The 25,595-nt window shown below is 30.4% G+C and overlaps 2 protein-coding genes across 2 annotated transcripts in view; one reads left to right on the plus strand and one right to left on the minus strand.

The window, feature by feature from the left end:
* The window catches only part of LOC143202108 (uncharacterized), a 106,051-nt gene that overhangs the window by 43,041 nt on the left and 37,415 nt on the right, over positions 1-25,595 (minus strand). The gene's annotated exons all lie outside the window — the stretch shown is intronic.
* Positions 1,627-24,718, plus strand: LOC143202125 (protein amnionless). Its single transcript, XM_076413410.1, has 8 exons — positions 1,627-1,928; positions 4,691-4,802; positions 7,265-7,410; positions 16,881-17,051; positions 17,131-17,334; positions 17,391-17,568; positions 20,472-20,652; positions 23,840-24,718. The coding sequence occupies exons 1-8, from the start codon at positions 1,649-1,651 to the stop codon at positions 23,987-23,989; spliced, it is 1,422 nt and encodes a 473-aa protein (XP_076269525.1). The 5' UTR covers positions 1,627-1,648; the 3' UTR covers positions 23,990-24,718.

Raw genomic sequence — 25,595 nt, forward strand, 5'->3', positions numbered from 1 at the left:
TGGCTAAACGTATTCCAAGTGAATGGTGAATGATATAGAATCGACAATAAATATAAATCCTGCTTATCAGGCGGTATTAATATAGCTGCAAATCAAAAGTTGTCCCAGCAATTGACAGCAACCTCAATCCTAAAAAGGCTTTTGGAATTGATGATGTTTCATCTGGGTTATTAAAAATGCTGCCACGAAAAGCAATAACCATGTTGACATATATATTCAATGCCTGTGTGATATTGAGACATGTTCCGGAATATCTTAATATTGCTAGAATAATTATGCTTAAAAAACCTGGAAAATCGACAGAACAGGTTGCTATCTATAAACAATTTATAGAAATACCAGATTTTCAGTTTGGATTTCGAAATCCCCACTGGACAATCGACTATGTACACAGCGGTTGTTGAAAAGGCATTATAAGAAACGAAATATTGTCCTGCAATATTCTGGACGATACCATCGACTGCTGGAATCATTTCTTCTTTATATATAATTTAGTCTCTCGTGAAGGGGCATTTTCAACATTTAAACCTATTTCAACTGGAGTTCCACGGGGTAGTGTCTTGGAACCACTCCTATATCTGCTCTGTACTACTGATATCCCAACATAGAGCATTTGCCGACAACACAGTTAACATGACAAAAAATATATCTGTCTCTAAGACTTTAAAAAAAGTACAAGTAGCAGTCAACAATATCTATAAATGGACTAGAGACTGGAAAATACAGTTTGATATCTCCTAATCTGTCCATGTTAATTTTGCGTTGTGGTGAAATGACAAAAACCTAACCTAATAACACTAAACGGACGCCCAACACCTCGTAATATATCTCGATGGTCGGTTAAATTGGGAACGTCATGACAGACAAAAAGCAAATCAGATTAGACTCAAATAAAGAAACTGCACTGGTTAGTCGGAAGATACTCTGAACTTGACCCAAAACCAAAGAGCTTAATTTATCAGTCAATTATAAAGCCAATTTGAACCTATGGGGTACAAATATGGGGTTGCACTAAGACATTAAACCTACTCGTAATCCAACGCACCCAAAACAAAGTTCTACGATTAATTACCAGTGCTTATCGTTATGTAACCGTGTGTAAATTAAAATTGTGCTAAGCATATCTAATGTAAGATATAATTAATTTAAAAAAATTACATGCGTTTGCAACCTGACCTATTAAATTTACATCATCCGTCAGCTGTTCATCTGTAATTCTGTTTAATCGATAATTACGAACCTAATTCTACATTATGTATTATTTTAACAAATACGCAATAAATAAATATACAACAAGCAAAAATTCTAAGTTAAAACTAACAGAAATGGATACTTAACACAAAAAATTTCATCAAAATCGGACTAACAATTCGGACTAGGAGTTCTGTTATATACACGCGAACATAAAAATTATATATATATATATATATATATATATATATATATATATATATATATATGAAGATGAACTGAAAACCAAGAAAAAAGGTTTGCTGAAAAAAATATCAACTAGAAGAAATATCATTATATCGAAATACGAAATATCGAGTACAAAATGGGTGGGTATGGAGCTGTATCATATTACATAAAACATATAATACTCATTGCAATAAGCTCACCAATTCAGTCTGATTTCAATGTCGTAAACATGTGGGCGAGATTTTGTGAATTTATCTACTTTGCAGCGTTGTTAAAGTGTACCTTATGTGATAGAAAAGTCTGGGTACCTAATATAGATTTGACGTTGCCTATAAATCACCTGAACGATACCCATAATTGTGATGGTTTGGTGTTTAGCGAAACTAATACAGCGGATATGTTTATTAAAAATCTTCAGGTCAAAAGAATAGTCCTGCCTAAATACGGCACAATACATCTGATGCGTGATTCCGTCATTACATTAGGCGTTGATGATAATGAAATGAATTGTAAGTAAATTTAAATATGCTATAATTTAATTTAAATTACAATGTATTATTTTACTATTTTTGACCATTAACGGCCATTTTTTGGATTAAAAAGTATAAATTAGAGACGAATAGAGATTGATATTCACTATATCTTGGTGTAGCCGTTCTGCATGCTTGCCTCTCAGATCACTCAAGTTCAAGGTGAGAAAAAATCAAGATGTGAATGCAAAAAAAATATGTTTTGAGACATTCGAGCTCCAATCCTATGGTAATTCTGCAAGAAATTGTGCTGGCGGTGATTGTTTTGTTGTCCTAGCTCATAATGGGCACAACTCGGCCACAACTCTAACATAATGGTAATTAATGCACGGCTGATATAAAATAAGAAAAATTTCGTGAATCCACATTGTATCCCAACCAATTGACCAATGAATCTGTACACACATTAATATTTCGAAGTTTTTACACATTTACTGAGTTCATAACATACATAAACGTAAAGAAAACACCTTACAATATTGTATCTGCGCTTTTACACTTTTCAAAGCACCATCACTATACAAAAACCAATTCCAAGTAATGTCACAGTGTTGTCCCCATGTGCGAACTCGAAAACTAGAACCAATTTTGACAGACGGATTCATTCTCTCTGATCGAATCTGAGATCTCTCTCTGATTCTGATCTCTCTGAGATTCGATCTCTGATCTGATTGGGTCCAAAAGTAGTAATCCGATTTTATAAACTTGTTTTATCAAATAGGTAGGAGATAAGTTTGTTTTGTCAGTGACTTTTTGTGTTTCCCACGCAGTAACATTAAAATGCATAAATAACATTAAATTACTGTCCTCCAGTGCCATCTATTAATAGATTAAGCTGCCCTAAAGTGGTCGTCATGCCAGAAATCGTTAATAAAATCAAGAAAATAATATTGGTTGATCGGAGAATACTCAAGTGAGTTAGGTTGTAATATTTTATATTAATATTTATATATTAAATAGCCATGCCGTGATTGATCACATACTGAGTACTTGGCGAGCTTCAGCAGCAACTGAAATACAAATTTGCACCGTTTCGAAACACGAATACATCATAAAACACTATAGATCAAGTATCAAAAGTAATAAGATTCTCCAAGTTAACATGCCAAACCAAAGAAGGTCAAGATGTGTCTGTGATCAGACATGGCAGAGAAACTCGGATATTACAGACTTATTGGCTGCTACCTGCGATATCAAAATTATTAGAGAAATTGCTGTTTAAAGGTATTAAACCACATATAGAAATATTAGATTTCCAGTTTGGTTTTTAAAATAGCCACTCGACAATCAACCAACTTGGCATGAATGGGCATTCTCAACACTTCTTGAAACTTATATCTGCTCTATACTGTTGATATCCTGACAACAAAAGAAACAGTACTTGGAAGAGCTAACAGTTATCATGGCAGAAATGGAAGTTTTGATCAACAAGATATATAGACGGACTAGAGATTGGAAAATACGTCTTAATAACCCAAAATTGTTCTATGTTAATTTTGCTTTGTGGCGAAATTACTAAAACTTAATTATATCACTTCACGGATACCGAATTCCTTAAGCAGAACCAGCTGAATGCCTCCGAATACATCTCGATGGTAGGTTATATTGGAAACATCACGTTAAACAAAAAGCAAAGCGGATTGGGCTCAAAGTCGAGCAACTGTAATGGTTACTCGAAAAATACTTTCAACTTGGCCTAAAATCGAAGATATTCGTTTATCAGTCAATCATAAAACCAATTTGGACCTATGATGTGCAAATATGAAATTGCACTTAGACATCAAAAGTTCTACGATTAAATTACCAATGCTTATTTATTTCTATGTAACAGATACACGAAGTGATCCACAATTTTACCTTAAATCATGAAATAAGGTTGCTAAATCAGAGCAACGTGGAAGCAATATGGAAGGACAACAAGCAGGAAACCAGAAGGTTGAAGCGGACTAAACCATTTAGTTTCATTTTAATTTGAGATATACACACTGATGTATTAATCCCGTACAACAGGACAGTAGTAATAAATTATGTAAGATATAATTAATAAAAGAATATATATTATCTTGAATAGAATGAAATAATAACCGGTGAATATCATTCAAAGCTTGTGGATATATTAAATATTGATTGGGTGCATGAGGTTACACGTGTAGCCATGGCAAAAATCCATAGATTGAGCTACGTGCAGCATAATCCATCCATCACATTCTCCAGATTTAGCCCCAGTGACACAAAGAGATTTTCTCGAACGAAGAACTCAATAGTGAAATAAAGACCTATTTTAAAGTTTTTAGAAAACCTATTAATTGGAAATGATTAAAACTTACAAAAAAACACGAACTGCACGTACTCACTTCAAAGAGACTATGTGGAAATATAAAATACTTTTTGTAAAAGAATTATTTCATTCAAACAGCCACTGACTTATCAAACCGCTCTCTGTCAATGCTCTCTATCAAACTGTGAAATATCAACTTCCTAGGCATCAACACACTTGTTACGATCGATATTAAACGGAAATAAAGGTACCGAATAAAGCGAACCAAAACTATTGAGATAACTTCTTGGCTTATATCTAAACAACTTCTTGGTTTCTAATTATTTTGATAGTTTTTAAAGTCACTTTTCAACACATATTTAATCCGTTGTTTACTAATTTTATCATATTAAATTAAATTACATTAATTTATTAAATAGAAACATATTATAAGGGACTGTATATTTTTAATTCTGAATTGTAGGTGTACATTTAAAACCTATTAATTTGATAGACTGGTATACGCCGGAAGCCTGGAGTAACTTGGATTCCCCTTATAGTTCAGCTACTCCATTATCCGAACGACTACCGTGTTGGTAAGCCAAAATTCAGTACTTTTTTTTCAGATCAGTATATATATATATATATATATATATATATATATATATATATATATATATATATATATATATATATATATATATATATATATATATATATATATATATATATATATATATCATGTATATAAATACTTATTCAGCAATTTTATTACAGTTACAGTATACATTTCTTTAACTCAAAAATAAATTTATGTTTACCACCTGTTCTAAGCAAACTATGAAGTATCTCTGTATATTAAATGAATTATAATTTGAATACTTTTCACACATATAGTTTCGCCAACAACGTTCTGCAAGAAGTGTTTTTGAAAGAAAGAAAGAAAAGACATAATCTTTGATGATTTTGTAACATATACCTTCAGAGCGAAATCATCTCATAAAATTGTCCACAAATATTAATTTCAAAAATCAATTTTTCAAATACTAATCTTCATTAATTAATTGCCCTTCATTTAACTTCCATACTACCAAATATTCTAAAAATGTTCGTTGAACATATAATTTGTATCAACTTTAATATTAGGCACTTCCATGCATTTTCGTAAACAATCTATTGGTGAAAATGGTAAGTATGAATATAAACAAATAATGAACAACCTAACTGTTAAACTCGATAGTTTTGACATTTTTTTACATAAAATAACAATAATTGTGTAATACTACTGTTATATGATACTATGATATTAAATGATATTGTTACTACCGGGGTTTACCGGCACAAATTTATAAAAACAAATTTAAAATCGTATTGTTGTAAGAAACAGTTAGAGGGAGTAACAGATTCAAAATCATCCCTTTCTGTTGCAGTTCCAATGTAAAATATTGCCGCATCCGGCATAATCATCTGATTAGATTAGAAAAAACCAATGTAATGTTTTTCGACAATGTATCACCATTTGAGAAAGATTTTAGGGAGTAATGAAACATATTTTGATTAATATCTATTCCACTCATTTTCCCAGTAAAGATTTTTTAAAGTGAAATAATTAATCACCTAATAATTTACCAGCCGTTAATTCGCTACCAAATCTTATCTTATCTACGATCACCTACGCCAACTTTTGAACTCCATATTGACCCAAAATACTTACTATGTGAAGTTCGTTATTTATTTAACCTTGAACCATATTTATTATCGATCTCTGACCTACTTTGTTACAGTATTTGACAAACAACCAGTCGAATATGATTATTGCTTTATTGCTTTTGGATACTCTAAAATTATTTACATGATGCTTTACATTAGATAATGCTAAAACATTCTCGATGAACAATGAATGAATTCGTTTGCGATCTAGTTAAAATGAATCAAAGTATATAAGACAAATCTTCAATATGTTAGTTTTCGCCAAGAATATGTCGTCTCTTCAAAAATATTCAATATAGTGGATGCAAGTTTTTGAAAACACACCTGACACAATATTATGCTACAAAACTCATTAAACGATATTATGTTCGCTGATTATAATCCTATATTTGCTGATACAGATGTTCAACATTGTCAATACTTAGGCCCATTTGGATCTATGGTATTGAACTATGGGGAACTATTAGCAAATCTAATATAGATATAGATATCCTACAGAATAAGGTGTTGCGAATCATCATCGATGCCCCATATTACGTGTCCAGCAAATTCAGCCCGATATCCCCTTAGAACTCATAACAAGTGTGATTCGAAGTGCTAATGCGAAGTACTCTGAAAGACTATTAGTACATCTGAAACCACTCGCCAAACAGTTAAATGTGCGCGATAACAGTGAAGCGCGTAGGCTCAAACGCAAACTACCATACGAACTAATTAATATACACATAGAGTGTGATTTAATAATCTCTATAATAAGTTAGAACAGTTTTTAAAATAAGTTAGGATAGATTTAAAATAAATTAGAATAGTATCTAGAATAAGATTTAGATTATAAGTTTTACAGCAAATCAGTTACTGAAGTGATTTTTTGCATGTCAGGATGGTTATATTATATAACGGAAATCATATAATAATACTTATTGCTCACGGGCAGAATGCTGGCGTTCTAAGAAATTAATAAAAAAAATATGTTCAGCATTCTTCATGATAGAGTTCTAAGAGCAGTGACATTATGAAGAAAAGACGAAAATATTGACAGATAACGATCGCCTGCTATTTTAAATATCAACGAGATCCAGTTAGAGTAAGTACAAAAGTTTAAGTACTTGGAATTAATGAGTATTTGAGTAATATAGGAAAAGAAAGTGCGTCTAGAGATAAATTAATAAGCCGAATATGCCAAACTGCAGCAGATTTTACTTTTCGGATTATTCATTCTGATTATATAAGATTATTAATTAGTCCTGTTGCTTTGTCTATTAGCATTTATCACCTTCCTTTACGTCACATATTTAAAACATATTTATATATAACAAAATAATTAAGTAATATATTATTTTACTTTTAGGTATGACGATGTAGAATTTCCTAATGGTTTAAATAGTTCCATGGATTTACCAGATGTCCCTTATGATCTTCGACTAAACAGAATGAAGTTTGGTTCCAAATTGATAGTAAATGAGGGCTTACTGGGATATTTGTATTTTCCACTAGGTAAATATAAATTGATTTAATATATTGATAAATGAGTTAGAAATATATAAAACCTATTAAAATTAATATAATATAACAGGTCAATTGAGAAGTACCCGGTCTGATACATAGATGGCGCTACTAGAATTAAATCCATATGTTTCTACTTAGCCCTAGTCCTCAAAAGATGCGTGTATAAATTTGACAGCTGTCGGATCGTTAGTTTGCGAATTATAGCATTTTGTGTGAAGCAACTTTTGTTATTGTGAAAAAAATGGATAAAAAAAATTTCCCGTGTTGATAAAATATTGCTTTTTGAAGGGAAAAAATTAAGTTGAAGAAAAAACTTGGCTTGATGGCGAGTTTCCGGACACCACCCCAGGAAAATCAACCATTAAAAATTGGTATGATTGGTATATTGGAAATTTAGACGTGGTGAAATGAACACCGAAGACGGTGAACGCAGTGGAAGCCCAAAGATGATTTTGAATTGCCGTAAATTGATATTTAATGAAATAGCAGACACTCTAAAGATATCAACTGTACATCATATAATTCACGAATATTTGGGTATGAGAAAGCTCTGTGTAAGATGGGTGCCGCGCGAGCTCACTTTTGACCAAAAACAACGACGAGTTGATGATTCGGAGCAGTGTTCGAAGATGATCAAGCGTAATAAAGCCGAGTTTTTGCGTCGATATGTGAGAATGGATGAAACATGACTCCACCATTTCACTCCGAAGTACAATCGACAGTCATCCGAATGGACTGCACACCACGAACCCGCTCCAAAGCGTGGGAAAACGCAACAGTCGGCTGGCAAGGTTATGGCATCTGTATTTTGGGATGCGCATAGAATAATATCCATTGAATACCTTGAAAAAGGAAGGACCATCAACAGCGACTATTACATAAGTTATTGGACCGTTTGAAGGACGAAATCGCCGAAAAACGGCTGCATTTGAAGAAAAAGAAAGTGCTGCTTCACCAGAAGTGTCACAAGTCAGTAAAAATGATGGCAAAAATCCATGAATTGGGCTTCGAATTGCTTCCTCATTCATCGTATTGTCCAGATCTGGCTCCCAGCGACTATTTCCTGTTGTCAGATCTCAAAAGAATGCTAGCTGGGAAGAAATGTTCGTCGAAAGAAGAGGTGATCGTCGAAACTGAGGATTATTTTGAAGCAAAGGACAAATCGTACTACAAAAATGGTATCGAAAATTTGGAGTGTTGCTATAATCAGTTATCACCCTTGAAAGAAATTATGTTGAATAAAAAAAAACTAATTATGACATAAGAATATGTCTTACTATGGGAGACTTTTCAATTGACCTGTTATAGTGCCAATATTTGTGTATTCTTCAATAAATTGATTTCATACCAGATGATCCGATAAACTTCATATCATTTGCATCTAAAATTGTCTAAAATTTTCCTCAATGGTATTTTGAATATTTTAACTAAATCGTTCTTCTGATGAAAGAAACGTTTGTAGTTCCTGGGCCATAGTTCACTTCACACAATTATTTTCCACATTCGGAGCGCTCAAGAAATAGTTTTCTAAGAATTATTCATCTGTATCTGCAATGGTAATGTTCACAGCACTCCCAGTAAATGATAAACTCGTCCTTATATGTGCAATTGTTTAAGATTTTTTAAACTTATTTAATATATAAATTTGAATGCTACTTATATTTGAGTGGTACCAATGTATTTATGATATATCAGCTTGACATTAAATTATCCTGTCCTATTCCAGAAACTAATAAGCGTAACGAATCTGATAGTGGGGCTATTTGTGGTAATTTTACTATTTATAATCACTACTATTTTATTATTGTAAAAAATTCATTAATACAAACTGAAATAATACAATTCATAGACCTACATGTTGAAAATTATTTTATAGACAAGATAGTACCTTATCATTATTTTACTGCGGTGTTAATAATATCTTTAACTCATCGATTTTACCATAATAACAGCAGAGCAGTAACTAACCGACTTCAGAAAAGGAGGAGGTTCTATGTTCGACTATATATATATATTTCTCTGTCAATTATGGATCGATTTTCAAAATTATTTTTTTATTCGAAATATTCGTCCCATTAAAACCAAGTCAGAATCTGATGGGAGAAAAGGGGAGGAATCGAGGAAATACCTCAAATTATAAAAGGCGTACGGAGTTTTCAGTTTCAGTTTTCTAATATTTGTGAATAATCTCATTGCTGAACTAATGTAACGGAAGAAGTCATTCAGCGAAAAAGCCGTTCAGTTTGCTTTTTAAACACTAACCATATAATATGAGAAACCGTAGAAATGTTGTAGGCAACTGATTCTATGGTGTAGTGGTTAGAGCATTCAGCACACACGCGGAGATCGCTTGTTAGTTTCCCGGAGAAGGAAACGACCTTTTCTTGTTGTTCTCAACCTAGGTTAGGTAGCGAACCCCGCGACCTGAAGCTTTCTTTATTTTCAATCATTGTTTCTTTATTCCTAGATAGATACGGGCTGCACCTTTACTTGACTGTAATATGTTATCTAATAAAATAACTGCGTCATTTATTGAGGAAATATCTAATATTTAAAAGAGAAAAATAAAATATTTAACAAAAAATTGAACCGACTTAAAAATAAATAAGGAAGTTACTAACAATCAAAAAATAATCAAACTTAGATTTTAACACAAAAAAACGTTTTACGATTTATAATAAAATATGAACATAATAGTCATTGTAATAACTAAATAAAAATAAATAAAAACCTTATTTAAATTATCTACTACACGTATTTTATATTCAGTTTCCCATGTAACATAAACAACGAAGTACTGCAACTCTTGAATGGCACTAAACTAGGACGCCAACTCATTAAAAACAAACTATGTAACCTTGTGTAATTATGTAGTGAAGTGCACTAATGGTAAATATACTGAAAAGAGTTATTAACTTTATTTTATAACAAACTCAGTAGGGACCTATAGGTCATCCTATATAAGTACCTAGTTCTAATAACTGTAGAGATAATGAGTAAGTTAGTGGGTAATGACTGGTAATAATAAACTCATATATTTCAAAATCAAAATTAGTCAAATCGGTGCAATTATTCTCGAGTTTTAGCGAGTCTATATAGATCAAAATAGTAATAATAGTGATCAATATAGTAATCTATATAGTCTATAGAGATCAAAATCTATATAGACTTTTGTGTAAAAAAATTAGGAATGTTGATTAAAAAATTATATTGAGGAATCGTGGACAAAACCTATGGTTAACTGACAGAAACCAACAAACAAATTAAAAATATCAAACAACATAAAACAACCCCGGTAACCGTGACCGCGTATATCAAAATTGTATTACTCTATATACTTATTTTACTTATTAGATATTAGATATTATATATATATATATATATATATATATATACATACATATATATATATATATATATATATATATATATATATATATATATATATATACATACATATATATATATATATATATATATATATATATATATATATATACATACATATATATATATATATATATATATATATATATATATATATATATAGGTAAAATCGAATACCAAAATAGGTAGCTTAAAGACGTATCAACAATATAGTAAAACAATCATGACATACCATCTTATCTATAAAATCACTCCCAACTTGTTGGTCTACGAATCATACTATTTTATTATATATCAATGTATTTATTTCAAACATACTTGTTGAACAATGAGTTTTTCTGACTCCATGCGTAGACCCAAAGAAATGTTACATATCTCAGTGAAGTAGCCTAGCCTTAAACCAAAATATTAATTACAAGTATCTTAACCAATATACATTTGTTTAAGTAAATAAACCCCTTTAAAGTATCTTAGTTTTTAATTGATATCACATTACAAACAACTTTTTAAGCGGGTAACAAAATTTGGTTCTCTATATATTGAATTTTGCCATCGCCGAATTTATACACATTTTTGGTTTAAACTGTGTTATATACACACATATATATATAAATAATTGTATACGTACCAGGTAAAAACATTGGCACAAAAAGTCACACATACACACATTTTTAATCTAAGCTAACTTGGGCTGTTTCTTCCAAGGAAAATGACTTCTAGTTTTTTATTTGCACACAAACACTGGATATATAATACCTTTTGACACTGAAGACTGCATTATAATTAAATAAAGAAAATAAAAGAATACTAGCGTTATAGAAGTAGGGCAATTCAAACGAAGCATCTAAATATGAAAAAGATATGTTCCTTTTGTTTTAGTCATTAACAATTTGCTTGTCTGGACACACCCAAGTAAAAATAGCAATCTTCTATGTGGTTATTAGGCCGTGTGGTTGGCGTACACATTTCCGTAATGTTAATATATTAAATTAAATTCCTTAAACACCTAAATACAATAAATTTTGCAGAAAAAAAACAATAACACTATGAAATTCACTATAGAGGGGGTTTTGGTGCCATTCGTGTAGTAAGTGCATGAATATTGAAAAACTAATTTCCCACAAATTAAAAACGTAGAATTTAAAAAAATGTACAACATAACTGCTGTGGTGATGTTTTAATCCAGAAGATAAAAAGAAAGAAAAGTCCAAAACATTTTCATTGATGCGCAGTATAGTCAATTAACTTTTTTGGTATACAATAGTAAATCCAAGTAATAACAAAAAGAATCTTCTGGAAAATGCCTATTTGAGCAAAGAGGAATCGTGGACAAAACCCATGGTTAACTGACAGAAACCAACAAACAAATTAAAAAGATCAAACAGCATAAAACAACCCCGGTAACCGTGACAGCAGAACTCAACACTCACTTGAGTAACACTATTTGACAAAAAATAGTACGGTGGAAGTTCCACAAAACTATTATTCATAGAAAGGCTGCGATTGTTAAACCTTTCATAACGAAATTTAATGCTATACTGAGTGACATCCGATGAATTACTTTTTACATCGCCTTCTACAAACGTCTGGGTTTGGAGAAACCCTAAGAAGCCTACGGTGCGGACCGCCTACTGCCTATAGTAATGCATGTGGAAAATTTATTCAACTGGTAATCTCATTCACATCACCGGCTAGACTGTCATATTTCAACGTCCTCAATGATGAGTCTATACAGACAGCAAAAAACTTAAAAGAGACCCAGTTTCTTCGATACCCTCGTATATAAACGCAATTATATGTCGATTAAAGACGCACGTAAATTATATACATCAAGTAAAATTGGCAAAAGATCAAACAAAGTTAAGATAAAAGTAGATATTTGAACAAATGTAATATTTGAAAACGATATAGATATAACACATTACTGATTAAATCTACAGTTATGAATTTGATGTAAGAAGAATCACAAGACAGAGGGTACTAAATCTCGATAAAAAATTGAAAAACCGAGGGTTGACATAACTCACTCATTGCCACGATTCATTTATAATAACTTTTGTTTATTCAGATGGCAGAAAGAGGTCACTGGAGTTTCAATGGGCATGTATTTTCATGTTAAATATATTAAAGGAAGCTGAAGGAAGTGTACCACAAAGAAGTGTATTAGGGCTATTTCTTTACCTCTACACACAAATTAAAAATATCATGATCGCTATATTTTCTGATGACACTGTGATTCTTGCTGTTAGAGACAATAACGAAGAAGCCACACAAGAATTACAACAAGGAAGTAACAAAATAAATAATTGGTTGCAAATTTAATAAAAATTAATAAAAGTAAAGCTGTGCATGTGCTATTCACATATAATCAGACCGAACAAGCACAAATAACAATAAAAAATAATATCATTTCATATACCAACAATGTTAAGTATTTTCAAATGAAAGTTAATGCAAAATTTCGCTGGAAGAAACATGTAAAAAGAAAAGAATAAAACTGGAGTTATGCAATATTACACAATTTTCTGATACAGGATTGATTACTTACACCAAGACCTTCTATAGCGATTGTCATCCAGGAAATCAAGAGAATTACAAGAAGGTGCAAGGACAGACTCCATTTTCATGTCAATTACGTCAAATACTACAATTCCTGGATAACACCAAAGCGCAAAATTTGGGTACGAGCCATAGAATAATATATAGAGTATTAACTCAACACATATTACTTCAGAATTATTTTGTGTGGTATTAGAGGAAGGCACTAATAACACTATTACCCTGCATTTCATTGGTTAGTATAATTACCATTACAGACACCTGTAAATATTTTATTAGGAAGGCTTTTGATAGGTTGAGGTTGAGTTATCGTTAACTAATCCCTGACGTCATAATCTAATGACCAATTAAATTTGAAATAAAACCCAAATGTAATTTCTCAAAATCAGTATGAAATATGAATATATCAAAAAATTATGAAATATAAATATAAATATAAATATATAAAAAATAATTAAATGTAGATATAAAAAAGGTGAAACCTAATTGAGAACAGAACATATCTCGTGGCAAATTTAATCAAAATTTTCTAGAGTGCCTTTTCCCTTTCTCATATTTCCATAGTGCCTCTTCATCTAATTCAAATAAGATGTATTAAAGTTCGTATCTTTTCGTTCCTTCATACTAAAAGCAGACTAAATATGTTTCTGTTAATAATGTATTTACTCGTTGAAATGTACCTCGTACAAAAATGTATCGAAGTAAGTTGTAGTTAAAATGGTTAAATTATATGATATACGTCATAGTTAAAATGGCTAAATTGTATGATATACGTCAAAATGGAGAAAACATACCAAAAATTAATATTGTAAAGAACAGCAACTAAAAATTAAAATGTATAATATCTATGAAATTTACATTACTCTATATACTTATATTACTTATTAAATATATATATATATATATATATATATATATATATATATATTATATATAAATATGTATATAAATATATATATATATATGTATATAATATATATATAAATATGGGTAAAATCGAAGACGCAAATAGGTAGCTTAAGGATATATCAACAATATAGTAAAACAATCATGACATACTATCTTAGCTATAAAATCACTCTCAACTTGTTGGTCTACGAATTATACTATTTTATTGTATATCAAGGTTTTTTTTTCAATCATACTTGTCGAACAATGAGTGTTTCTGACTCCATGCGTAGACCCAAATAAATGTTACATATATCAGTGAAGTAGCCTAGCCTTAAACCAAAAGATTAATTATAAGTATCTTAACATTGGTTTGGTATACTTTATACTTATAATGTATATTGACATTTGTTTAAGTAAATAAACCCCTTTAAAATATCTTATTTTTAATTGATATCACATTACAAACAACTTTTATTTATATTTATACACATTTTTGGTTTAAACTGTGTTATATATACATATATATATATATATATATATATATATATATATATATATATATATATATATATATATATAATTGTATACGTCCCAGGTAAAAATATTGGCACAAAAAGTCACACATACACTTATCTTTAATCTAAGCTAACTTCTTCCAAGGAACTTCTAGTTTTTTATTTACATACCAACACTAGAAACACAATACCTTTTCACACTGAAGACTGCATTATCAAATAAAAAAATAAAGAAACAAATACTCGCGTTATAGAAGTAGGGCAATTCAAACGAACCAATAAAAAAACTGAAAGTGCCTGCATTGGTAGGACCAAACAAAACATTTCCTCGATTTCGGCTATTTACGTTAAACCACATATAATACATAGCGCAATCTCTTTTGACAGAACCAGATCAGACGGGCTAACTAGTAATACTACAAAATAATTCTGAATATATTTATATATTTAACCAGCTCACCCGGCAGACTTCGTACTGCCTCAATCGATATACAAAATACCTAAATGAATGACAATATCATAGCTGTCAGACGGCATCCCATCCAATGCTATTTGGAACATGTTTACTAAATTGTTGTTCTAATGAAGAAACATTTGTAATTCTTGGACAATGGTTCTCTTCACTATTGGATTATGAGCACAACGCTTATCAACTTCCGAATCTGAATTGCCCATAAAATAAATTTGTAAATGACGATCTGCATCTGGTAGTGGTAACAGCGCCCCCAGTAAGTGATACATTTTTCCTTGTAACTGTAATTTTTAAAGATTTGTCCAATAATTATTTCTGATGTATATTTTAATACAAACTTGAATATTATAAAAATGTTTGTTATACTTTATTGTACATCAATAAGTAACAAAGATATGAAGATACATAGTAAATAATTAAAATAAATGGTATATATTAAAATATTATGGTAATATGTGTAGCAACAATTGATGTCATCTGGAAACAGCTGTTATATTTCTGAATGTTGGCCAAGAAGTGCTTAGTATCATTTCCAATTCCAGAAACTAAAGAACATAATCCAGTAGATTAACCAGTGTATTTTAACGCCGTGCAATATTCACAAATTATTATCATTTCCCCGATTGTTACTGATTTGTCGGCACAATAATCTATTGCCGCACCACAGTGGAATGCAGCTCATTCCAGGATCACAGGACCATTGTGTCTGCGGAATCGCTCAATTTCATTATGTCGTGCTCGCTGTTGTTATGTTTGATGTGCACGAACTCGTTGCATTTTAAGCCTATCTACCTCATTGCCACTCTCTAAAGAACGCAGTTCTGACATAGCAATACGGTTATTTTCTTGTCTCTTTTTTCTTTCTTCTGTCTCTCTCTGGTCATCAATGCGGTTAGCACGTGAGGTAGCACATTTGATTGTAAGCGACGACCTAAGTCAGGTCGTCTTTTCCTCGGCATCGTAAGTTGTAATTAAGTGAGAAAATTTCTCGCGCAGTTAGCAGTAAAGTGTCACTATCACAAAAAATCAACAAAAAAAAAGAGCACATAATTTGAAATGTCACTATCACAAAGGATCACCGAAGTTAAGAAAGCTCTCGCGCACGTAGCGGTAATCGTCACCCAAAAAAGATAGAAGGATGCACTCTTTGTCTGAGGTATCCATCCACAGAGAAGATGGACCGACATATTAGTTGGTTGTCAAATGTCAAATATTATGGTTGCGTTCAGAAATTTAATTTGTGACAAAACTTAAGATATATCAATCTATATAAAAATAATAGGATATATAGTTAACAACTGTAGTTAATCTAAATAAAAATAATCTGATAGTTAACAACTGTAGTTAGCTAAAATTAAGTTTATTTTTACCTCCTGAGAATAAAGATATAAAAATTCTAATTAGTTGTTCATTTTAAACTATTTTTTCTATTTGATTTCTGAACGACGGGAGATACATTAAAGAAAAAACAAAATTGTTATTTTTATTTAATTCCCAGCATCCTCTTATTTATTCACCTTTTAAACCTTCCCTAGACTTCCACAAATAATTCAAGATAAAAATTCTCCAAATCGGTCGAGCCGTTTTCGAATTTTAGCGAGATTAACGATAACTCATACTTTTATATTTTTAAGGATATAAATCTGTGTACTTTACTTTCCTTGATGGCAAAGGCTGTATAGACCAAACAGGATGTGTATGTCATTCAGATACAGTTTGTGACATAATCAAATATAACGAAGATTTGCCTATACAATGTACAGATCCTATAAAACCTATCAGTAACTGCGACCAACCTATGTGTGGTGAGTTAAAAATTCAATTCAGCTATTTCAGAAATGACGATTAGCTTATTTAATATGTTAGCTTAGTGATATTTTTCAGGATCTATCATAAAAATTAAGAGTTACCAACCAGGTTTCGCGATAAAGAAAATTAGAGACGCACTGAAAAAATATAAATCCGATACGTTCGTCAGCAAAACAGAAGAGAACCGCGAAGTCATCATTCAAATTATAATGTCAGAAGAAAATTTTCAGGGACAAAGCTTGGCAGATGGTAAAATGTTTTATGATATCCTAACCAATGGTAAAACATTTCGGGAAAAAGTCAAGACTGTAGTGGTATTTAATAATTTGTTTTAGATCCGTCGTTTTTCGTCGATCAAGTCGAGATCTCTATGTCAGGCGGCCCTACTGCGATGTTAACTGCTGAAATCAGCAACAGCCTTTCGATTGTTTTCGGATCGTTGCTAGTGGCTCTCACACTGATTGGTTTACTGTTTTTAATATCAACAAAGAAGTTTGATAAATTCAATTTTAGGTATTTTTAACTTAATTTTAATCAGGTAGCTTATTATTTTTGAAGGTAATGAAAATATAATACATTTATTTATTCTAATTTTCTAATATATCGATTCTAATATATCGATATATCGATAATTTTAGGCGATATTTATCTATCCGATTTCTTTCTAAATTAAAAAAAAATTAAATATAATTTTTAATAAACTTTTATAATTGGTGATTAATTCTAAAGGTTTAGTACAAATTGGTTTGGTTTTTCAAATATTTAGGCAATATCAATATTTTAACCGATATTTTATTAGCTAATATATCGATATTTTTGTAAACCCATGTTTTTTGATATATTTTAAAAGAAAAATAAATATAATGTTTAGTTAACCTTTAGAGTTGGTGAATACTTTTAAAGGTTCATTACATAATTGGTACTTAATTTAGAGGATCGTTGAAAACATCACTACTATATTTATAAAGTATCGAATTTTTTTTGAGATAATATTTCAATAATTTTATATTTTTATATGATATTTTTTTAGAGAGATATATCGCTATATCGATATTTTTTTAAAATATGTATCTAAAATAATGGACAACGTTAATCTCTGGCCGCTTTCTATGAGCTTCCAAGTTTTCCAGCCAAATAATTGTTTCCGACAGACAGGTGTCTCTAGGTTTATTACTCAAGTATATCTATCTTAAACGAATAACTTCGTTTTCAACACATCCACGTAGAGAAACATATAGAGTTTATCCTAAACATTGCATTGAAGTTGCCGGACCATAAAGAATGATTGCCAAGATAAGCACGATATGGATTTTAGCCCTTTGTAATTGTAATATTACAAATACTATCCTGTGTTTCTCACACACTATGTTATAGAATTAAACGCTTTCGCAGCTTGCCGATTCGATTAAAATCATCAGCAAACATCAAATCTGTTGACAAGTTTACAGCGCCATATTGTAGAGTCGATTTTTACTTCTAACTTCACTGAACTGGATCAAATGGTTTTACTCCCTTTAACCTTCTGAAGCTCAATAGTGATGAAGGAGCTGATCTGATCATATCTTCGGGCAAAGTCCTTGAAAATGGTATCGATAGTTTCTACCTTCAGGTTATTATGCACATTGTCGAACGAATTGTTACGAATGTAACAGGGAGCATCAAAAAAACCTCGCAGTACCTTGTTTTAGAATATTTGTATGATATTTCTATTGCGTTGACTAGTATAACCCCAGAGTTGAAATATAAATACATACTGATTTTAAGACTTCTTGGGAAAATAAAAGTTTGTTATATACTGGCAGGGCTGGGTATCTACCGAATAACCAGTACATTTTTGAACTTCAGCTTGACTTCTTCACAGTTTTTCCAAACATATAACTTCCATCTGAGTTTGTCATCAATGATCATGCCAAGATATTTGACTGTATTGATATGTGCTTTCTATTAATGGTGAAATTAATAAGCCCTGCTTTATTTGTGTATATTATTTGAAAATTGTATTTAGTTAATAGTTGTTTGTAAATTTTTGGTTTATTCAGCGTTGTAATCTTCTTTGAATATCTAACTATAACAATTTCATTAATGTAGGCAAGTCCCGAAAGCACAGCACTTAAAGGACTGAAAAGTAGTAGATAAAGGACTGGACGTGTAACTTCCTGTTAAAACTATAGCATCTTATAATTCATAGGTCATGTTAATTTTATCTGAAGTTCCTTCATCTAATTGATTTTGTTGTTATATTATATAACATAATAATACCATAATTAGAGTGTATTGCAGTCTAGGTCTGTAGTGATGCCTGTAAACCGGTGGCTGAAATTGGACCATGACTCGTTGATGATAAACTTAAATGAATGTTATATGTTTAGAAAAAATGTGAACTCAAGCTCAAGTACAATAAATGTACTGGTTATAGGGTAGATAGCCAGCCCTGTCAATATATAATAAACTTTTACTTTTCCAACAATTCTTAAAATCAGCATGAATTTATCGTGTTCAACTTTGGGGTTAATCATGTTTCCCATTTAATAGAGCAAATATAATGATGTTATATTACTAAAACATGTTTTATGTACATAATATTTTTGACATAATATCAAAAAATTATTTGATATGTTACACTAATTCAAATAACATATAAGACCGTATATTAAAACATATTAAAATAAATGCAAACTGCCTGAAGGACTAACAGTCGGCTTTTTAAATTGCTTTTAATTTCCATTAAATTTCAATAATAAACAAAGTTCGTTTAAGCCTTAATATTTATCAATGCTTTAAAATATTTTAAAAAGACTATTAATAATACATAATTTCTTCTATATGTTCTACGTGTTTATAAACAAATTATGGTTAATTTAATTTTAACTGCCGCATATTTTCATTACTTCATTTATTTGTTCATATAACCTTTAAAAATTAAATATACCACGTTGATTAAATCAATAATTGCTTTACCTAAATTTTTAGATAAAATTCGTCATTCTTTGCTTGTTTATTCCACTTTTCAATCTTTGAAAGAGTAACTGTATTTTTTTTTGTCAATAGATTATTTATTTCAAGCTATTATTTTATGTATGTTTTAGATCGTCTTATAGATTTTAACTAATCTTTAATTTGTCTTCTATGGCTTTCTCCTAATTTACTCCTTTTTACTTTGCTTTATGTACCACGTGGCAACTCACCAACAAAATGAGGAATTAAAATTCTATAAAAAAATATATGAATAAATATTTCTCATTCTCCTCAAAAAGGAGGCAGAATATTCGCTAAACCTATTAATATATAGATGTTGTTAATAAAATCATTTATTTGCCTTCAAATTTAATGTTTGTTGTCACTATTTACTACGTCACATTATATAAATTAATCTGACATAGTAATGGAAACGAAAAAATATTTTTCTACGCTTCCAGAATAACAAATGTGCCCACAAGACCTGCTTTTATGTTCGCCCGATATGAGCACATGCCAGACCGTGGCGACGGTGATTCTATCGCTGGATCGATAATCAGCTTAAATCGCAGTTTTGACAATCCCATGTATGAAGACCCAGCCCCAATAAGAAGCATCAGCAATGAAACAATTACAACAAAGGTAATCAAATCATATATCTTTATTACAATTAACAAAAAATATAATAAATTTTTTATAATCAATGTTGCCAGATAGTTTGTTACAAGGGTCCAATGTATAGTCACAGATGAAATAGAAATTTTACTTCATAGGTAATTTTGAGAAATGGTTTCGCGACATCTATTATCATGTCGTATATATTATGTCACTACTTTGAACTTATTACTTATTTTAATTACTTTGCTAAGAGCTACGAAGGAATTTAATTGGTTTGTTTAATTTCTATGGTGCGTACTACTGTTATTTTTCTTTTGGGTGCCATTTTCTGCGAGCAGAACTAAATAACGGTGCCGTCAGCTTTTTCTACGTTTTTATGGTCGAATTATAATCAAAATTAGTTCATTATAATACATATTCATTCTAAAAAAAGTAACAAGGTGTATTCTATTTTTCTTATTATTCTATTGTTAAAGAATTTTCTTAATGCCTCCAACAGAAGTTTGCACATTCTATTTTAATATTATAAATTAAGCAAAGAGATGGAGACAATAGAAATAAATACTAAAAAGAACTGGATTAAATTATATAACAGAAAAGAGAATACTGAGTAAATACAGCACATACCCATCAGACCACTAATAACTAACGTATCTATATATAATGTAATAACTGTGAAAAATGTAATGGCTCATAGTAAACATTTATCATATAATCCAGAAAAATTTAAGAATTAATAGACAATAAATAAAATAAGTGAACAAGGAATTGATAAGTGGTGACAACAAGAGTAAAACAAATTACAAGAGATAAATATGAAGGAAAAAATCTGAAATGCAAAGGGATTAGATATATATAAAATTACAAAAGTAGGTCAAACAATAAAATAGAACTAGACTAGAGTATAATCCATTCTTAACAATCAACAAAAAGAATTAGAATTTTAAAAGTTTGATCAATATTTAGTGATCACCAACATTAGAATTGAAATATTTTCTCATCTATATTTATCTCTTCTCTTTTCATATTTTAATACATTTATTATTATATTCTCACTAATATAAATTAATTCGACTAACGTAAGAATAAACTTAAAACATTTAGTGATTTTTTGGTAGTTCTTTACATTGCACACTATAATGTTTTAAAATATAATTTAAATATTTTAACCTGTAAATGTATTGTAATTTCAGTCGACCTGGCAACATTGATTATGATTTTGCTGTCGAATAAAAAATTATTTCTTAATGAAAAAAATCAAATCAATATAATTTATCGCACTCATGTATCAAACCCATTATATATTAAATAATCTAATTAAGTACCAGAGTACAATAACTTAATGGCAATAATGTATTATAACGATACAAACAAATCAAACAAGTAATGACCTTTTTCTCCGTATTGATTTCCTTAAAGATTAGGTAATTGACAAGTTGTTTTTTGCCTCAAATGTTCAAATGTTTCCAGAGACAAGCCTATACGATTGGCAAAGCAAAGGTGAAATGTCTGTCAGCTGCGTTGTGGAGACCGACAGATCGATAGCGCTGTGACCTAGAACAGTTCCTTCGTTTGTTTACGTCTTTTCACAATAGAGACTACATCTTTCTAATTAACTATCCACAAGTTTTTTTGTTTACTAAGTTTTTTAAAGATTTTTCAATTTTATGATTCGAAATTCATACAAGATAATAAAGAATTGATAAAGGATGAAGACAAATATAAAACAAATAGATCAAAGATTCGAATGGATGAGAAGATAAGAATAACCTAAAATAAGCAAGCCCTAATATTTTGAATCTGAGCAACCAAAAACTGTTTATAAGGAAAATTGGGCGATTGAATACAAATCAGTAGCCCATTTAAATTGGTTCCAGTTGTTGAAATATTCAATAAATTTATTATTATACCATTTGTAGCCATTTTTGTTGAATTAAAAGGTATAAACCAGAAATGAGCAAAGATTAAACTGAGTCTTTTATATTTATCGTTATACCTTCATCCCAAAATTCTTGGTAATGTCTTTTGATTTTCGAGACGAACTCGTTGCTCGTCGCTGTTGACCAAGTGTTGGAGGAAATCATCAAGATGTGAACGCCGCTAATTGTCAATTATGTGCTTCTAATCGGGCAATTTGTAATGGAGAAAATTGTGAACAACACTTTGAAACGATGTCCTGCTGCTTCATCAGGCGTTAAACACTTACCTTTAGTGGAAACCTTTTTGCCAACTTAACGTTAGTCATACATATATTCCTTAATACATTGAACACTGCTATACAGCTTAATATTTATACAGCTTTATTCTACACGCTTTAAAAACAGTGTCAGTGTCCGTAGCTTGTCAGTGTTTACTACAGTAAAACCAAAATACTGCAAATACGCATCATAGTGAATTTGTCATGACTTTCCGCGTTTACCAACCTGATTTCGTGGTAATGGTTGGACAAAAAATGCAAGTGTATTTCTCTCTTCTTTGTGTAAATTAATCCACCAAGATGTGTTTAAACACTCAAATTACAATTTCTAACTTGAAATAATTCAGAATATAGAATAAAAGTACTTGCAGATCTTTGCAGACACAAGATAATAAGATATAAGATAAGATTAAGACGTATGTGGTAAAAACAGTGAAGATTGGGCTTTTGAAAAGGTTTAACTTGCAATGAGTTTAAATATGATGCCAGGTGGAAATCTACAGCTATAAACTTCATTTAGCTTACTGAAATGAGGGGTAATACCGCTACGGTTTTATTAGTTGCGTTGTTAACTTAACAGAAATATTCTTAAGCGTTGCTAACTACTTGCCTTGTTTTTAGGACTTTCTTTATGATAAGAAGATTGTATTTTTTACTATTCTTGTTCGCATATTCACTGTTAAAAGACTCTGATATGTACCGTGGTGCAAACTGTACACCTCGTTCCTAATCTAGACAGCAATCTTCTTGGCGGTCCTCCTAATACTGCGATAGCCGCGAGCCAAACTAGCAGATCTGATCCACTCTGGGACGATATCTAAGTTGATCAATCATTTCTAAGTTAGTACACTTAATTTAAGGCTTAATTTACAACCCCCAAGTCGGTAGATTTATTTCCGAATACTATTATTCAGATCCCACTTTAAGCAGAGGGTCCTGCCTAAACAAACCCCTAGTTCGTAAAAAAATACATAAATTCTTTTTTTTTAATACTCCCAATTCAATCAATTTCAGATAGAAGATATAGACGAAGGCGAAGAACTTACCGAAGAGAAACAAACAAAATTGGATCCAGTTGAAGAAGATACAGAATCGGAGGTTGAAAGAGCCCAAAATGTATCGGAAGAACAAAAATATGATGATGTACTTCTCAAAGATTTATAAATATTTTTCCTATAGCAGTCGTTTAAATATTTGTTAATACATTAAATTATGATTAATATATATGTATGTGAAATAATAAAATATTCAAGAGATAGCCAATAATTTTACTTTTAAAAAATGTATTTTCAATACTCAACCTATAATATTTAACAAATATTTACTGAATTACTTTAATACTCAATTTTGTTAAAACGGTCTTCAATACTTATTCAGAGATCCAATAATATTATATACATTTTTAAATACTATTATGTATCTACTAATACATCTATATAAACATCTAGTTAAGCACTTAATACTTTACGTCACTCTCTTCAAGATTCAAGCCACTGCAAAGACATAACAATATACAATAAAGAAACTTCTTGTTAATTCCTAATTCAGCGTCTTTGATGAAGAGAAAAATGTGAAAGTTTAACTTCTAGTGTTGTAAAAGTTTCTTATCGGAAATTTTTTGTTGTATAAATGTAATTTTGTATTGCCACCAAACGAAAAAAACTTTAAAATTAACTATTCTTGCAAAAAAAGCAAGGCTAATAGAACACATAGAAAATTTCATTTACCACCTACTCACACAGTTCAAAAAAAAATCGCTAAAATTATTTCATTAAAATACGAATGATTTAAACATTCAATTAATTCGCCGTATTTATCTCCATCTGACTTGTAACAGGTCATTTGAAAAGTCCCCGGCCTACTATAGTAAAACACATTTTTTTGGCAAAATTAATTTTTTTATTCAACATAATTCCCTTCAAGGGTGATAAACTGATTTTTGAAACCATGGAGCCAAAAATACACATTGCTCATCAATTCTGTTAAAAAAATGAGGTCTAGTGAAATGTTTGTTCATAATCTGCTATCACTAACTTTAACTCCTGACAAAGATGACACAAAGTTTATAGAGGCAACCCCCATATCTCATGACACACTTAGCAACTCCATCAAGTTAGTTTTATGATATTGTGTATAGCTCTTTAAACTGTCTGCTTTATTTTATTCTTAGATGCTGTCATGTTATAGTAATTCTGTTAAAAAAACAATATATAAATTTTAAACCTTTTCATTGTATAAAACGTCTTCAGAATAAAATGTTATAATTGTTATGTTAAAAATATGAATGATAAGTGTATGACATGTTTTTAGATTAAAGAAGTTTTTAAAGAAGAATTACGAGGATGAGGAACGTATTTTCAATAGAATAAGAAAACAGAATAGAACTCTAATAAATCACATTAAATTAAAGGCACTAAAGAAATGTAAAATACAGTGATTTATATATTTTCTTTCTATGTATACTTTTTATATTTTTATTGAATTCTTTTAGATAAATTTGCTTTGAGAAATTAAATTTAGTTTTTATTTCCATTTTATTAGTCAGTAAAATGTCACTTCAGAGGTTTGTTACGTAATGCCATGGTGTCACCTAACACATCCGCGCGGGAAAATTTGCTTAAAACCAACCAAATGCCTTCACAATAATATATTTTTACAAAGGTCTAAGAACAAATGACGAGAACAATCACAGTACCGTCTGGATAATGGATAGTGTAAACATTTTTTCCAAAGACACCTATGGAATTTTCGCTCTGTTACTCTATGTTTT

Source organism: Rhynchophorus ferrugineus, unplaced genomic scaffold (assembly GCF_030347505.1).
Source record: "Rhynchophorus ferrugineus isolate W39M unplaced genomic scaffold, kcgeb_rfMv2 rfM9, whole genome shotgun sequence".
Taxonomy (NCBI): Eukaryota; Metazoa; Arthropoda; class Insecta; order Coleoptera; family Curculionidae; genus Rhynchophorus; species Rhynchophorus ferrugineus.

What these genes read in the sequence shown, in the direction of transcription:
- LOC143202125 (XM_076413410.1), top strand. Translation starts at nt 1,649, where the DNA reads ATGTGGGCGAGATTTTGTGAATTTATCTACTTTGCAGCGTTGTTAAAG. An exon ending in TGATGATAATGAAATGAATT is followed by an intron (nt 1,929 to 4,690) that starts GTAAGTAAATTT and finishes TCTGAATTGTAG; the next exon opens with GTGTACATTTAAAACCTATT. An exon ending in ATGAAACAATTACAACAAAG is followed by an intron (nt 20,653 to 23,839) that starts GTAATCAAATCA and finishes AATCAATTTCAG; the next exon opens with ATAGAAGATATAGACGAAGG.